Below are 18,474 nucleotides of genomic sequence, written 5' to 3'. Positions count from 1 at the left end.
TCCTGCATTATGTAATATTGATGCGTTTTTTCTGGCGCTCGGATTGGTCTATGATGAACCTAATTCAATGGATCAGGCAGAGAGAAATTTGCTGGCTCTGTGTCAGGGTCAGGATGAGGTAGAGGTATATTGTCAGAAGTTTAGGAAGTGGTCTGTGCTCACTCAATGGAATGAATGTGCGCTGGCAGCAATTTTCAGAAAGGGTCTCTCTGAAGCCCTTAAAGATGTCATGGTGGGATTTCCTATGCCTGCTGGTTTGACTGAGTCTATGTCTTTGGCCATTCAGATCGGTCGACGCTTGCGTGAGCGTAAAACTGTGCACCATTTGGCGGTATTATCTGAGTATAAACCTGAGCCTATGCAGTGCGATAGGACTTTGACCAGAGCTGAACGGCAAGAACACAGACATCAGAATGGGCTGTGTTTCTACTGTGGTGATTCCACTCATGCTATCTCTGATTGTACTAAGCGCACTAAGCGGTTCGCTAGGTCTGCCACCATTGGTACGGTACAGTCGAAATTTCTTTTGTCCGTTACTTTGATCTGCTCTTTGTCATCCTATTCTGTCATGGCGTTTGTGGATTCAGGCGCTGCCCTGAATTTGATGGACTTGGAGTATGCTAGGCGTTGTGGGTTTTTCTTAGAGCCCTTGCAGTGTCCTATCCCATTGAGAGGAATTGATGCTACGCCTTTGGCCAAGAATAAGCCTCAGTACTGGACCCAGCTGACCATGTGCATGGCTCCTGCACATCAGGAGGATATTCGCTTTCTGGTGTTGCATAATCTGCATGATGTGGTCGTGTTGGGGTTGCCATGGCTACAAGTCCATAACCCAGTATTGGATTGGAAATCAATGTCTGTGTCCAGCTGGGGTTGTCAGGGGGTACATGGTGATGTCCCCTTTCTGTCTATTTCGTCATCCACCCCTTCTGAGGTCCCAGAGTTCTTGTCAGATTACCGGGATGTATTTGATGAGCCCAAGTCCAATGCCCTACCTCCGCATAGGGATTGTGATTGTGCTATCGATTTGATTCCTGGTAGTAAGTTTCCTAAAGGTCGACTGTTTAATTTATCTGTGCCTGAGCACGCCGCTATGCGGAGTTACGTAAAAGAATCCTTGGAGAAGGGTCATATTCGCCCGTCATCATCGCCATTGGGAGCAGGGTTCTTTTTTGTGGCCAAGAAGGATGGTTCGCTGAGATCTTGTATTGATTACCACCTTCTAAACAAAATCACTGTCAAATTTCAGTACCCCTTGCCGCTGCTGTCTGATTTGTTTGCTCGGATTAAGGGGGCTAGTTGGTTCACCAAGATAGATCTTCGTGGTGCGTATAATCTTGTGCGTATTAAACAGGGCGATGAATGGAAAACTGCATTTAATACGCCCGAGGGCCATTTTGAGTACCTGGTTATGCCATTCGGGCTTTCCAATGCTCCATCAGTATTTCAGTCCTTTATGCATGACATCTTCCGAGAGTACCTGGATAAATTCCTGATTGTATACTTGGATGATATTTTGGTCTTCTCGGATGATTGGGAGACTCATGTGAAGCAGGTCAGAATGGTGTTCCAGGTCCTGCGTGCGAATTCTTTGTTTGTGAAGGGGTCAAAGTGTCTCTTTGGTGTTCAGAAGGTTTCATTTTTGGGGTTCATTTTTTCCCCTTCTACTATCGAGATGGACCCTGTTAAAGTTCAGGCCATTTATGATTGGACTCAGCCGACATCTCTGAAGAGTCTGTAAAAGTTCCTGGGCTTTGCTAATTTTTATCGTCGCTTCATCAATAATTTTTCTAGCATTGCTAAACCGTTGACTGATTTAACCAAGAAGGGTGCTGATGTGGTCAATTGGTCTTCTGCTGCTGTGGAAGCTTTTCAAGAGTTGAAGCGTCGTTTTTCTTCTGCCCCTGTGTTGTGCCAACCAGATGTTTCACTCCCGTTCCAGGTCGAGGTTGATGCTTCTGAAATTGGAGCAGGGGCTGTTTTGTCGCAAAGAAGTTCTGATTGCTCGATGATGAAACCATGCGCCTTCTTTTCCAGGAAGTTTTCGCCTGCGGAGCGAAATTATGATGTTGGCAATCGAGAGTTGCTGGCCATGAAGTGGGCATTCGAGGAGTGGCGTCATTGGCTTGAAGGAGCTAAGCATCACGTGGTGGTCTTGACTGATCACAAGAACTTGACTTATCTCGAGTCTGCCAAACGGTTGAATCCTAGACAGGCTCGTTGGTCGCTGTTTTTCTCCCGTTTTGACTTTGTGGTTTCGTACCTTCCGGGCTCTAAAAATGTGAAGGCGGATGCCCTGTCTAGGAGTTTTGTGCCCGACTCTCCGGGTTTGCCTGAGCCGGCGGGTATTCTCAAAGAGGGGGTAATTTTGTCTGCCATCTCCCGATTTGTGGCGGGTGCTGCAAAAATTTCAAGCTAATAGACCTGACCGTTGCCCAGCGGAGAAACTGTTTGTCCCTGATAGGTGGACGAATAGAGTTATCTCTGAGGTTCATTGTTCGGTGTTGGCTGGTCATCCTGGAATCTTTGGTACCAGAGATTTAGTGGCTAGATCCTTTTGGTGGCCGTCTCTGTCGCGGGATGTGCGTTCTTTTGTGCAGTCCTCTGGGATTTGTGCTCGGGCTAAGCCCTGCTGTTCTCGTGCCAGTGGGTTGCTTTTGCCCTTGCCGGTCCCGAAGAGGCCTTGGACACATATCTCTATGGATTTTATTTCGGATCTCCCCGTCTCTCAAAAAATGTCGGTCATTTGGGTGGTTTGTGATCGCTTCTCTAAGATGATCCATTTGGTACCCTTGTCTAAATTGCCTTCCTCCTCTGATTTGGTGCCATTGTTCTTCCAGCATGTGGTTCGTTTACATGGCATTCCAGAGAACATCGTTTCTGACAGAGGTTCCCAGTTTGTTTCGAGGTTTTGGCGAGCCTTTTGTGCTAGGATGGGCATTGATTTGTCTTTTTCCTCGGCTTTCCATCCTCAAACAAATGGCCAGACTGAACGAACCAATCAGACCTTGGAAACATATCTGAGATGTTTTGTTTCTGCTGATCAGGATTATTGGGTGTCCTTTTTGCCTTTGGCTGAGTTCGCCCTTAATAATCGGGCCAGCTCGGCTACTTTGGTTTCGCCGTTTTTCTGCAATTCTGGGTTCCATCCTCGTTTCTCTTCAGGGCAGGTTGAGTCTTCGGACTGTCCTGGTGTGGATACTGTGGTGGACAGGTTGCAGCAGATTTGGACTCATGTAGTGGACAATTTGACTTTGTCCCAGGAGAAGGCTCAACGTTTCGCTAACCGCAGGCGCTGTGTGAGTCCCCGACTTCGTGTTGGGGATTTGGTTTGGTTGTCATCTCGTTATATTCCTATGAAAGTTTCCTCTCCTAAGTTTAAGCCTCGTTTCATTGGTCCGTATAGGATTTCTGAGGTTCTTAATCCTGTGTCTTTTCGTTTGACCCTTCCAGCTTCTTTTTCCATCCATAACGTATTCCATAGGTCATTGTTGCGGAGATACGTGGCACCTGTGGTTCCATCCGTTGATCCTCCTGCCCCGGTTTTGGTTGAGGGGGAGTTGGAGTATATAGTTGAGAAGATTTTGGATTCTCGTGTTTCGAGACGGAAACTCCAGTATCTGGTTAAGTGGAAAGGTTATGGTCAGGAAGATAATTCCTGGGTCTTTGCCTCTGATGTCCATGCTGCCGATCTGGTTCGTGCCTTTCATGTGGTTCATCCTGGTCGGCCTGGGGGCTCTGGTGAGGGTTCAGTGACCCCTCCTCAAGGGGGGGGTACTGTTGTGAATTCTGTGGTCAAGCTCCCTCCTGTGGTCATGAGTGGTACTGCGGCTTCTGAGTTTCCTTCCTCAGGTGACGAGGTTAAGTCGTTAGGTGCTGCTCTATTTAACTCCACCTAGTGCTTTGCTCCTGGCCTCCAGTCAATGTTCCAGTATTGGTCTTGCTCTCTCCTGGATCGTTCTTGTGGCCTGTCTATCCTGCATAAGCTAAGTTTTGCTTGTGTTATTTTTGTTTGCTATATTTTCTGTCCAGCTTGCTATATTGGTTTTTCTCGCTTGCTGGAAGCTCTGGGACGCAGAGGGAGCACCTCCGTACCGTTAGTCGGTATGGAGGGTCTTTTTGCGCCCTCTGCGTGGTTGTTTGTAGGGTTTTGTGTTGACCGCAAAGCTATCTTTCCTATCTTCGGTCTGTTCAGTAAGTTGGGCCTCACTTTGCTAAAATCTATTTCATCTCTGTGTTTGTATTTTCATCTCAACTCACAGTCATTATATGTGGGGGGCTGCCTTTTCCTTTGGGGAATTTCTCTGAGGCAAGGTAGGCTTATTTTTCTATCTTAGGGCTAGCTAGTTTCTCAGGCTGTGCCCGAGGCGCCTAGGACTGGTCAGGAGCGCTCCACGGCTACCTCTAGTGTGGTTTGATAGGATTAGGGATTGCGGTCAGCAGAGTTCCCACTTCTCAGAGCTCGTCCTATGTTATTGGTAACTGTCAGGTCACTTTGTGTGCTCTTAACCACTAGGCCCATTGTGGTTCTGAATCACCAGTTCATAACAGGTTTGATAACCCAGCAGCCGATCACATATCTTAAGGATCGGGCTTCCCTGAGTCCTCTAGCACATTTCTTTGGGTTCACTGTTAACCCCTTGATTATAAGAGACTCAGCACTGCCTGTACCTGGGACAGGTGGGTACTCCAGTTAGCACTAAAGATGACTGTCATCAGACATGTATTTTCGATGCGGCTCTAACACTTTGTCCATCATCCTCTGGAATGTGGCTTGAGCCCCATGTTATCCAGAAGGCAAGATGACATAGTGATAGAGTCCCTGTGACTTGATAAAGGCTGCCTTTTCTTTCGCCGATTCCCTCAGTAGTACCTGCAAGTAAACTTTGGTGAGATCGAGCGTGGTGAAGTACTGGCCCTCCCCCAGTCTCTTAATTTGCTCGTCCACCCGGGGCATTGGATAGAGGTTACATTTTGATACCTCATTTAATTTTCTGAAGTCATTACACAATCGTAATGACCCGTCTGGCTTTGGTATTAGCACAATGGGGCTAGCCCTCTCACTCCGGGACTTCTCGATGTCTCCCAACTGAAGCATTTGCTTGACTTCGGCCATGATAGCTTGCCTCCAGGTGTCTGGCACGCGGTACAGTATCATCCGTACCCTTACCCGGGGCTCGGTGAGTATGTCATGCTGGATCACCCGAGGTCCGTCCCAGCAGCTCTGAAAATGCATATGTATTCTGTTGCACCAGAACCCGAGTCTCCTGTCGCTGCTGTTTGGTGAGAGCGTCATTTATTTTAACCTGTCCCCCGGTCCCTATCCTTGGCCGGTGCCAGAGGGTTCCACGTTGGTACGACCGTAGTTGCCTCCGTGACAAAACATTCCCAGTCCTTCCAGGCTTAATGCAGGTTTATATGGTACAGGTGTTCTGGTTTACTCTCTATGGGCTGGAACACTCTATAATTTACTTCTCCCACCTTCTCCCTATCTCATATGGCCCTTGCCATTTGGCCATGAGTTTACTCTCCGAGGTGGGCACTAGTACCAATACCAAGTCCCCTTTAAAGGACCTAACCATGGCTCTTTTATTATACGTGCGGATCTGCGCGGCCTGGGCATCCATCAGATGCTGTTTTACTATGGGCCTGACTGCTGCAATCCGGTCCAGTATGCTTGCCACATGCTCAATCACACTCCGATGCGGAGTTGACTCCTGTTCCCACGTCTTCTTAGCTACGTCGAGCAGTCCCCTCGGATGCCTGCCATATAATAGCTCAAATAGTGAGAAACCTGTGGATGCCTGTGGTACCTCGCGGATAGCGAACATAAGATAGGGCAACAACATGTCGCCATCCCTCCCGTCCTTGGATACCACTTTTTTAAGCATGGATTTAAGGGTCTTATTAAATCTCTCTACTAAACCGTCGGTTTGTGGGTGGTACACCGATGTGCGTAGTTGTTTGATCCGGAGCAGCTTGCATAGCTCCTTGGACATAAAAGTAGTCCCCTGATCCATGAGGATCTCCTTTGGCAGCCAAAGGCGACAAAACATGGCAAACAGCTTGCGGGCTATTTTGCCGAGGTGTGGCGGAGAGGTATCGCCTCTGAGTACCGCGTGGCGTAGTCCACTATGACCAAAGTATATTGATGGCCACGGACGAATTTCAGTATAGGCCCTACTAGATCCATTGCTATCCGCTCAAAGTGTACCTCTATGATGAGCAGAGGTACTAATGGACTCCGGTAGTTCGTGGTGGGTGAGGTTAGTTGGCACTCCGGACATGTGTCATAGTGCCGCTGGACCTCCACGTAGAACCCAGGCCAAAAGAAACGCTGCAGTATGTGCTCCTGCGTATTTTTGGCCCCCAAGTGCCCTTCCAGCATGTGGGTGTGAGCCATTTCGAACACCGTCCGATGGTAGGATTGGGGCACTACCAGTTGTTCCATCACCTCATCCCGGATTTTATCCACCCTGTATCATAAATCCTGGTGGATATCCATGCGAGTAAAAACTGCCTCCGCACCCAGTTGCTGAGCCATTCCTTATCTCTATCACCCTTTTTCGTGCCTGGGCCAGAGGAGGATCCTGGAGTTGAGCTGCGCCAAACTTACCAGGGGACACTTCCAGCTCGGGGATCGGTGAGGGTCTCCTCGACCTCTCCTGCCAATACCTCTCGGGGAAACCTATCGGGGTTCCACTCTGTCCCTAGGGTGGCGACCCTCTATGGCAGATATCCCTGACTCGGGATCTTCGGGTTCCGTGCCTGGAATAATATTTACCTTGGGAGGGTTAACCCTAGTCTCCCACAGGTACCAGAATAGGGGCAAGTCTCTTCCCAACCCAGTCCTATATGATAAGGTCTTCACCACTCCCACCACGTTTGATTTCTCCACACGGTGTGGAAAAAGTAACCTCCACGGTCGGGTATTGTCGGAGTTCCCGATGTATGCACACCACCCCCACTTTCTGTCCATTGGGATTGTCTCTGGCAACAAGGGACCCATGGACCAGAGTCACTAAGCTCCCCGAGTCTAAGAGAGCCTCCGTTTGGTACCCGTTGATGAGTACCTGACACCGTTGGGGATCGCTGCCAGCAGTGCCTGTAGTGGTGGTGCAGACTGGCTGGGCATACATAGTCACACGGCGAGAATACCTGCAGTCCATGGGTTCAGCTGTCAGGGGGCAGTTGGCAGCCACATATCTGGGCCCATGGCACCACCAACACTTAACCCCTTTCTGCCATCGGAGGGAATAGTATGTCCAATGGCAGAACTCCCGCTTTGATGCGGGCTTCGGCGCTGAGTCCGCATCAAAGCCGGGACATGTCAGCCGGTCGACCACCACCCTCTCTACCATCTGGAAATGGGTTAAGGACTCAGGCTGACGCCATTTTTTGACCAGCTGCAACAAGTCATATACATGAGACCTAGTGGATCGAGTCTCCACAAAGGACCACTGGAACACCCATTGTGCACGAACATAAGTGTTAACCCCCAGTCGGGCAAGGATCTCACCTCTTAGTTTCTCATAGTCCAGGGCATCCTACTGAATGAGGTCCAAGTAGGCCTTCTGGGTATCTCCCGTCAGGAAGGGGGCCACCACTTCAGCCCACTGGGACAAAGGCAAGCTCTCCCACTCGGCTGTGAGCTCGAACACTGTGAGGAACGTCTCTAAATCTCCTCAGGACTCCTCTTCTTCAAGGCTGATCGCACTTTATACCGGGCCTCCGAATAGACCATGGTTGCTGGGGAGGACGTCCCTCGCAGAGCCGCAATCTGTGGCAGAACCAAATTGTTGCTTTGCTGTTGCTGAAAATCCTACAAAATATCTGCTGTTGCGCTTCAGAGAGAGGGCCAACTGTCTTAGTATTTCCTCCTTCTTGCCAGCAGGCTTGGCATTGCTGGCCTAATAACAAACATGCAGCACGCTTTGGGGTATGCATCAGTTCACACTGCCTGCATTCTCCAATCATATGTAGTGCAGCAGGTTTGGTGCAGTGTCACCCAGGAAAGTTCAAAGCAAAGTCTCTTAATGTTTCGGGTACTCACAAAGAGAAAGTAAATGGTATACTCCGGATCGCAGCCGGGAAACAAGACAGTCTGTATCAGATACCGGTTGCCGTGGGCGACTGCACTGCCATATACTCTGAGGGGTTCCAGTCCTTTTGGCTCTGAGTTACTTCACACAGGCTGAAGTTCTGCAGAGCCACCTGCTCTGCAGTTTGCAAACTAAGATTGACGCACCCAACCCTTTTCGGCAGGGTTTTTACAAGGAATCTGTGGCAATAGGCCATTTGTAAGACCTGGCCGTGAGGAAGCAAACCGCCCCACTACCATCCTGTGCCCCAAAAATAAAAGCCTGTGGCGGGTTTTCTTAACTTTTTATCTACCAATGTCCTTTTCTTGGGACGCCTAATTTTTTGCTTCTAGCAACTAAGATTTTATAATTCGGTCCAATTTTTTGTGTTGTGTTTGTAAAATGAATGTTTTCAAAACAGGAAATCATGTCATTGTCATTTTTAATTGAATATTGGGATGCCCTTTTCTGAAAAATCCGTAATTGTAAACATTTGGCAAATTATGTTTCTGATTCTTTAGGACCCAAAATCATTAAAAATCTGTCATTTAAAAAAAAAAATTTTTTTTTGCTAATTTGGCAAGTAATGGGTTAAATTGGCCTTGGGCACATAGCTTGCCCAAGACCAAAAGTTTTATTTTGTACTGCAATCACAGCTATGCCTGTGACTGTAATGCACTCCCGCGGCCTCAATACGCTTCTATGCGCATCCTGGGGGACACATAGCAACCATCGCATATAACACAGGTCACTGCCTCACTAATGGATATATATATATATATATATATATATATATATATATTATGTAAAATAGGGAGCAGATCACTGAGGGATCAGTGACCTGTCAGAAGCCATACTGATGAATACCTAATCAGAGCACCACGTGAAGACACCTCCCCCCCACAGGCCGCCCCGGGGCGCGAGCATATCATTAACTCAAAACTGAAAATAAAGATTAAACAACAACAACAAGATGGATTTCATCAACCAAGGTATCATTTTAAATCGGTGAAAAAAAAATTGAGCTTGGTTTAAAGGGAATCTGTCACCTCCAAAATCGCGGGTGAGGTAAGCCCACCGGCATCAGGGGCTTATCTACAGCATTCTAGAATGCTGTAGATAAGCCCCCGATTTATCCTAAAAGATGAGAAAAAGACGTTAGATTATACTCACCCAGGGGCGTTCCCTCTGCTGGTCCGGGTCCGGCACCTCCCATCTTCATCAGATGACGTCCTCTTCTGGTGTTCACGCTGCGGCTCCTGCGCAGGCGTACTTTGTCTGCCCTGTTGAGGGCAGAGCAAAGTACTGCAGTGCGCAGGCGCCGGGCCTCTTTGACCTTTCCTGGCGCCTGAGCAGCACATAAACGCATGTTCACATTTGCCATAAAGCATACAACATCCTTAAGAAGTAAAATGAGTAAAAACCCTGATGTAACTAAGTAAAAAGCAAACGTGCATTTAAATAATACAGGGTTCTTAGTAATACTGTTTTTGATCAAAAATAGCATAAAAGCCATCCCACCATCGACAAGGTGACCTTGATTGGGACGGTCCTACGCTGTCTAATATTAAAAACCTTACCATGGGTCAGAATTGAGCTCAGTGTGTGAATAAGGGCAGACGAAAGGGCTGGATCATTTTAATCTGTATAACGGTGCCAACCCGACACTGTAGGTTACTGAGCACAATACTGCTGACTGGTTCACTTTAAGTGCTTAAAAAAATAGAAAATTTGTAAAAATAAATAAATAAATTTGCTTTTGTCCCCATTTTCCAAGACCCGAAAATTTTCGGGATATGGCGCTATGAGAGGGCTTATTTTTTACGCCTTTAACTAACGTTTTTATCAATGCCATTTTGAGGTAGATACAATGTTTTGATTGTATTTTATTGCAATGTTGCGGTGGCCAAAAAAAACTGATAATTCTGGCGTTTCAGTTTTTTTCTTGTTACACCGTTTACCGATTTGCATTTTGATAGAGTGGACTTGTCTGAATGTGGCAATAAAAAATGTGTTTGTTTTTTTTTTAATTGTTTTATTTTTAATGTGGCAGAAGAGGATGATTTGAATTTTTCGTAATGACAGGCCCTGTGGATCCTCAGCAGACCCCCAGCTGTTACGGGTGCATCGATGGACGTGTAGAATAGTTTGCCCCTTTGCTGGCACGTGTTAAATGCTACTGTCAGAGATTGACAGCAAAATGTAACATAATAACAGCTGCGGATGGAGCTCCGATTCACCTACGGCTGTTAGATGTAGATGATGGCTGAATAAATCAGACAGCATTTGATGGAAAATATTCCGGCTAGGCTTGCAAGCCCGCATCAAAGGCAGGAACACGAGATTTGATGTAACTGTATGTCCTACGTCATGAAGGGGTTAAAGGTGTGACTAGGTTGAGTACTGTAATTGGGTCCAGGGTGGCATCTTCAGATAAAAGTTTGTTGAAGCACATGCTTCTATGCTTGTATGACTAAGGTCTTTAAATGGCAACTAATCATTATTGTGACTCCCAAAAGGCAGCTAGCCCCCTCTAATTTATAACTTGTCTTCTAAATAAACAGTTTGTACATGTGTATTTATTTTAAAAAGATAATGAAGGAGGTTGTTAAATATAAAAGTATTTTATGGTTACTAGGTTATTTTTTCCCTAGTGGGCTAAGAACTCACAGAATGTAGGAACTAACTACAGTGCCTTGCGAAAGTATTCGGCTCCCTGGAACTTTTCAACCTTTTCCCACATGTGCTTCAAACATAAAGATACCAAATGTAAATTTTTGCTGAAGAATCAACAACAAGTGGAACACAATTGTGAAGTTGAACAAAATTTCTTGGTTATTTTAAATTTTTGTGGAAATTCATAAACTGAAAAGTGGGGCGTGCAATATTATTCGGCCCCTTTACTTTCAGTGCAGCAAACTCACTCCAGAAGTTCATTGTGGATCTCTGAATGATCCAATGTTGTCCTAAATACCTAATGATAAATATAATCCACCTGTGTGTTTAATCAAGTCTCCGTATAAATGCACCTGCTCTGTGATAGTCTCAGGGTTCTGTTTGAAGCACAGGGAGCATCATGAAGACCAAGGAACACAACAGGCAGGTCCGTGATACTGTTGTGGAGAAGTTTAATGCTTAATTTGGATACAAAATGATTTCCAAAACTTTAAACATCCCAAGGAGCACTGTGCAAGGGATCAAATTGAAATGGAAGGAGTATCATACCACTGCAAATCTACCAAGACCCGGCCATGTGTCTAAACTTTCATCTCAAACAAGGATAAGACTGATCAGAGATGCAGCCAAGAGGCCCATGATCATTCTGAATGAACTGCAGAGATCTACAGCCATTTCTCAAAGATATTCATAAAAAGTGTCTTTTAAAGTTGGCAACTAGCCACCTGGGAGACACACCAAGGATGTGGAAGAAGGTGCTCTGGTCAGATGAAACAAAAATCTAACTTTTTGGCAACAATGCCAAACGATATGTTTGGCGTAAAGGCAACACAGCTCATCACCCTGAACACACCATCCCCACTGTCAAACATGGTGGCAGCATCATGCTTTGGGCCTGCTTTTCTTCAGCAGGGACAGGGAAGATGGTTAAAATTGATGGGAAGATAGATGGAGCCAAATACAAGACCATTCTAGAAGAAAACCTGTTGGAGTCTGCAAAAGACCTGAGACTGGGACGGAGATTTGTCTTCCAACAAGACAATGATCCCAAGCATAAAGCAAAATCTACAATGGAATGGTTCACAAAGAAACGTATCCAGATGATAGAATGGCCAAGTCAAAATCCAGACCTCATCCAATCGAGAATCTGTGGAAAGAGCTGAGAACTGCTGTTCACAAACTATCTCCATCAAACCTCACTGAGCTCGAGCGGTTTGCCAAGGAAGAATGGGCAAGAATTTCAGTCTCTCAATGTACAAAACTGTTAGAGACATATCCCAAGCGACTTCCAGCTGTAATCGCAGCAAAAGGTGGTGCAACAAAGTATCAAGTTAAAGGGGCCGAATTACATCGCACGCCCCACTTTTCAGTTTTTGATTTTCCACAAAAATATAAAATAACCAATACATTTCGTTCAACTTCACAATTGTGTTCCACTTGTTGTTGATTCTTCACCAAAAATTTACATTTGTTATATTTATGTTTGAAGCATGATATGTGAGAAAAGGTTGAAAAGTTGCTTGTTCTTCTCGGTGCTGAACTGTTTCATTTCAGGGCATTCACGGACCACCCCTTAGCGCAATAAGAAATCATTTCCGGATAACCCTTTTAACCAGCTCAATATTTGACATTGCCAGAAAGGCAAAATTCACATAGCCATACTAAAACTCGGAAAAGTCTGGAAATTGGAAAATGCAGACGTGTCATGCTTTGTGTGCTTTTCCATGTAAAAAACATGTACAAGAGCTGTCTGCTTTGGACTTGCACTAGCCTGGTTCCTAAAATGGACTGCGTTAATGCACGCTTCTGTATTTTTTTTTTTCACACGAACCATTGGTACAAATGTTGCACTGGATCACATGGACAATATACTGTGCAATGAAAAAACCTTAACAAACCCTGTATCTCTTTTTTTATTTACTGTATGTACTCGTGTATAAGCCGAGATTTTTAGCACTTTTTTTTGTGATGAAAACACCCCTCACTCGGCTTATACACGAGTCACGGTCCCAGAAAGGGGGAGGGGGAGTCAGTGACCGTATCAGCTACACCGCCGCTTTTAGAAGACATCAATACTCACCCACCGTCACTGCATCTCCGTCTCTACATCTCGGTCCTGGCGCCAGCAGCTCCTTTTTGTTCTTGTGCTCAGCGGTCAGGTGGTACCGCTCATTAAGGTAATGAATATGTATGCGTCTCCACTCCCATAGGCGTGGAGTGCATATTCATGACCTTAATGAGCGGTACCAAGTGACCGCTTAGCACAGAAAGAAGCTGCCGCGCTGGGACAATGGAGATGTAGGGACGTTCAGCGATGGCGCGAGGAGGGTGATTATGACAAGAGAGGACGGGGGAGCCCAGCCATGCATACAAGATGGGACGGGGGAGCCATGCATACACCAAGGTGATCGGGAGAGCCATGCATACAACAGGGGGAGCCACACCGAGCATTACAGGAAGGGGGAACCACGCATACTGGGATAGGAATGACGGGACAATACATACCCGGCTTATACTCAAGTCAATAAGCTTACCCAGATTTCCATGGCAAAATGAGGTGCCTCAGCTTATACTCGGGTCAGCTTATACTCGAATATATACGGTAATATACATTAAGTGGCCAACACTAGAAGGACAATCTGACAGCACATCAGTGAAGATGAGTGGAATGGTCTAAACCAGGGGTCCTCAAACATTTTAAACGGGGCCAGTTCACGGTCCCTCAGACCATTGGAGCGCCGGAATATAGCTTAAAAAAAACTATGAATAAATTCCTATGCCCAATGCACATATCTTATTTTGAAGTAAAAAAACAAAACAGGGACAAATACAATATTTAAAATGAAGAACAAGAAAAGTTAAATCAACAAACTTACTGGTTTTTCAATGGGAACTGTGGGCCTGCTTTTGGCTAATGAGATGGTCAATGTCCGGTTCCATATTTGTCACTGCTAGTCGTAACAAGTGAAGCAATTGTTCTCTTTCTTGATATCATTGTTTCCTAGGGATTCCAAATTGCTATTAGTAAAATACCAATATATACACAGCGCTACAAAAACAATATACCAGCAATAAAATTGCCCACACAGAGACATAGACTTCACTGCCCATCAATGCAGTCTGATGAGTGCCCATCAATGCAGCCTTGCCAGTCAATGTCCTTTCAGCCTCACCAGTGCCCATATGGTGGAACTCTGCTTTTACCTCAGTCTCAGACTGGTGTGGTGCGAGAGTCCCCAATAGGCAGGTAAATGTCCCCAATAGGCAGGTAAATGTCCCCAATAGGCAGGTAAATGTCCCCAATAGGCAGCATAGTCCCCATCAGGCAGCACAGCCTAGTCCCCAATAGGCAGCACAGGTCACCAATAGGCAGCATAGTCCCCAATCGGTAGCACAGGTCCCCAATAGGCAGGCGACGTGATGACAATCACGTGGTCTGTGCAGCATACGGAGCGCCGCGCATCACCTTTCCTCATCACCTCGTCATTCCACCCTCGATTTCAGGGCCCGCCGGCATTGAACTGTACTGAAGTTCAATGTCGGCCGGGCCCAGGGGCTGGATAAATGTCCTCGGCGGGCCTCGTGGCCCGCGGGCTGTAGTTTGAGGACCCCTTGTGTAAACAATGTACACCTGAGAAGACATCAGAAGATTTCTATAGTATTCAGAAGAATGCTGTATTTTTCGGACTATAAGTTGCACCGGACCATAAGACGCACTTAAAGGGACTCTGGCACCTGAATTTGGAGGGAACAATTTTCAGCCATAGAGGCCGGGTTTTTGGGTGTTTGATTCACCCTTTCCTTGCCCGCTGGCTGCATGCTGGCTGCAATATTGGATTGAAGTTCATTCTCTGTCCTCCGTAGTACATGCCTGCACAAGGTAATCTTGTCTTACACAGGCGTATACTATGGAGGACAGAGAATGAACTTCAATCCAATATTGCAGCCAGTATGCAGCCAGCGGGTAAGGAAAGGGTGAATCAAACACCCGAAAACCCTGCCTCTATGGCTGAAAATTGTTCCCTCCAAATTCAGGTGACAGAGTCCCTTTAAGTTTTAGATGTGGAAATTAGGCAGATTAGCTAGGAGAACATCTCATATATATGTATAATACTAAAACATAACCTTTAATAAACTACGTTTAAAATATCAAATGGATAATAACCAGAAACGTGATAAAGTGCAAAAATAGTGCTCATGTAACCAGTGCTCCATAAAAAAATGGTTTTATCTCACCAAATATTTCATTTCTTTCGCGGGAGCATCCATGTACGTTCTGAGGGGAAGGGGGAAACAATTTCTATACTACCCCAGTCGTGCCCCTGTGTTGCTCCCGCCCTGACAAGGGCAGTCCCCAAGTCAGTCTAATACGTTGAACCCACCATGACCATGTCACCTTCCCTACGTATTTCCTCTCCCATAGGGGAGATTCATCAGGGGAACAGAGTATAAGAATTGTGGGATGTTTCTTTAGAGAGGGGAGTCCCTGCGTCGGAAGGTAACCCCCGTGTCCGATGCTCCTAGTTATGGGCACAAACTAATGGTAGGGTTTGTGCCCATAACTAGGAGCATCGGACACGGGGGTTACCTTCCGACGCAGGGACTCCCCTCTATAAAGAAACATCCCACAATTCTTATACTCTGTTCCCCTGATGAATCTCCCCTATGGGAGAGGAAACGCGTAGGGAAGGTGACATGGTCATGGTGGGTTCAACGTATTAGACTGACTTGGGGACTGCCCTTGTCAGGGCGGGAGCAACACAGGGGCACGACTGGGGTAGTATAGAAATTGTTTCCCCCTTCCCCTCAGAACGTACATGGATGCTCCCGCGAAAGAAATGAAATATTTGGTGAGATAAAACCATTTTTTTATGGAGCACTGGTTACATGAGCACTATTTTTGCACTTTATCACGTTTCTGGTTATTATCCATTTGATATTTTAAACGTTGTTTATTAAGGGTTATGTTTTAGTATTATACATATATATGAGATGTTCTCCTAGCTAATCTGCCTGTTATTAGAGGACCTCTAGGGGTATCATATTTGGATACACCCTATACGTGGCTTATTGAGATGTGGAAATTAGAAAAAAAATTGAAGCAAAAAATGTGGTCAATTCTGTATTAATATCCCCTATCCTGATATATAGTGGAGGAAATACTGTATTTTTCGCTTTATAAGATGCACCTGATTATGATAAATCAAAAAACAGGGCATGAAACTGTAGTGAAGATTAAATCTTACATTTTATTCTGCCTCCTGTGGCGCCTCTTGGTCTTGAAAGACTTGAACGATTAAAGGCCCAGTCACACACAGCGAGATCGCTAGCGAGATCGCTGTTGAGTCACAAGTTTTGTGACGCAACAGCGATCTCAGTAGCGATCTCGCTATGTGTGACACGTAGCAGCGATCAGGCCCCTGCTGTGAGATCGCTGGTCGTGTCGGAATGGCCTGGACCATTTTTTGATCGTTGAGGTCCCGCTGGGGAATACACATCGCTTTGTTTGACACGTTACCAACGACCTCATTGACGACTCAGACACCGACATATAGGCGTGCATTTGCGTTGCCTTTTCCGCGCCCATTCTGTTCCGATTGGTGGTCGCTACTGCGTTCTGATTGGTTTGCGGCCATGCCTATGAGGCGACACATAATAGCCCTTCCATCCTTTGTTCCTGAGCGCGTGGTGGATTGCAGAACGTTGTAGAGTTCTCCGGCCTGCGACTCCTCTTCCATTTCGATAATCTGTTCTGCAAGGATTCTTCTGACAACTATACATTGTGTATGGTAGGTATTGTTTGGGGTCGCAAGTGCGTTTTCATTGTCCCCTAAATTTTTTTATAGGGCACCTAAAAATAATTTCCTGCTATCATTGCTGTGGAGGGATGGAGTGAGGGCTTGTCTGCTATCTGTGTACATATACTTTTACACGGGCTGCTATTTTAGGGGGTCTTGTACTTGCACACCCATACAGCATGTTTTCTGTCATGCATGGTAACGGAATTGATATATTTTTTTTTTTATTTATTAACTTTCTCATCTTTTTCTTTTATGTGTTTCAGTGTGCAGCATCGTGAACAATGCGCAGTGTGCTGTTGTGTTTGCTGCATTGCTGGTTGAGGAAGCTCGGCGGCAAGATGAGGCCCGGATGCAAGAGAGGCGTTCCAAACGAAAGCGTCGCATATGGACCAGAGAATGGCTGCAGAAGAGGTCTGATTTGTCCCACATGCAACTTGTAAGAGAGCTTCAGGATAAGAATCCTCATGATTTCCGCAACTATCTGCGGATGTCTGAGGAATCCTTCAAACATTTACTGGAAAGAATTACTCCACTGATTCAACGGAAGGATACAGTGATGCGTGCTGCCATCCCGGCCGATGAAAGATTGGCAGTCACGCTGCGATTCCTGGCCACCGGGCGCTCGCTGCAAGACTTGCATTTTTCTTCAGCCATTTCAAGGACCCTGCTCAGCGTTCTAATTCCAGAGACATGTGATGCAATTTTCCACAGTCTACGTAGCTACATGCAGTTTCCCAACACGGAGGAGGAATGGAAAAAGATTGCCTCCGATTTTGAGCAGCTTTGGCAGTTCCCAAACTGTGGTGGGGCTTTGGACGGGAAACATGTCCGGATCAGTCAACCATCGAACTGCGGATCCTACTTCTTTAATTATAAGGGCTACTTCAGCATCATCCTGATGGCCCTTGTTAACGCGAATTATGAATTTATAAATGTAGATGTTGGCATTAATGGAAGGGTTTCCGATGGTGGCGTTTTAGAGCACACACTCTTTGGAGAGCGTTTGAACAACTGTGAACTTCACTTGCCTCCCAACTCTGAGACTAGAGGCAACCTTAATTTTGTTTTTGTCGGTGATGAGGCCTTCCCGCTTCATCCCAATCTTATCAAACCGTTCCCCCAAAAAGAGGAAAGAAGAATTTTCAATTACCGTTTGTCAAGGGCACGTCGGGTTGTAGAAAATGCATTCGGTATCATGGCTAATCGCTTCAGAGTTTTCCACACGCCTATTAACATGAAGCTTGAATCGATAGACTCCGTTGTTTTGGCTTGTTGTGTGCTTCACAACTTCCTTCGCCGTCGCGATGCTTTGGCGTACAGTCCACCTGGCTTCATGGACTCTGTGGGCCTAGTAAATGGGGAAGTGCAGCTCGGTGAATGGCGCGCAAATGATCCCGCAATTGCAGGCCTTCAACCATTGTTACCTGGCAGAAACACCCACGATGCGAAGACCTGCCGAGACAACTACTGCCAATATTTTAACGGTCCTGGTGCTGTTACTTGGCAGAATCAGAACTTATAGTGGGCTACTACTGACATTTATACACTGTTTTACTTATTGTACTGATTTGTCTAATAAACTGTGTGTTTTACTTTGAAAAAGCTTTGTTTCTCATTCTTTCTGCAGTAAGGGCCCGTATATACAGTGGGGCAAAAAAGTATTTAGTCAGTCAGCAATAGTGCAAGTTCCACCACTTAAAAAGATGAGAGGCGTCTGTAATTTACATCATAGGTAGACCTCAACTATGGGAGACAAACTGAGAAAAAAAAATCCAGAAAATCACATTGTCTGTTTTTTTAACATTTTATTTGCATATTATGGTGGAAAATAAGTATTTGGTCAGAAACAAACAATCAAGATTTCTGGCTCTCACAGACCTGTAACTTCTTCTTTAAGAGTCTCCTCTTTCCTCCAC

General features: G+C 45.9%; 1 protein-coding gene across 1 annotated transcript; it reads left to right on the top strand.

Annotated features, from left to right (window-relative positions):
- Positions 1-16,885: 16,885 nt before the first annotated feature.
- On the top strand, positions 16,886-18,091 carry LOC138665272 (uncharacterized). The gene has a single exon (XM_069752600.1). The coding sequence runs from the start codon at positions 16,908-16,910 to the stop codon at positions 18,078-18,080; it is 1,173 nt and encodes a 390-aa protein (XP_069608701.1). The 5' UTR covers positions 16,886-16,907; the 3' UTR covers positions 18,081-18,091.
- Positions 18,092-18,474: the final 383 nt, after the last annotated feature.

Source organism: Ranitomeya imitator, chromosome 2 (genome assembly GCF_032444005.1).
Source record: "Ranitomeya imitator isolate aRanImi1 chromosome 2, aRanImi1.pri, whole genome shotgun sequence".
Classification (NCBI taxonomy): Eukaryota; Metazoa; Chordata; class Amphibia; order Anura; family Dendrobatidae; genus Ranitomeya; species Ranitomeya imitator.
Note: the sequence above shows the minus strand (reverse complement) of the source record. Positions and strands in the feature narration are given on the sequence as shown.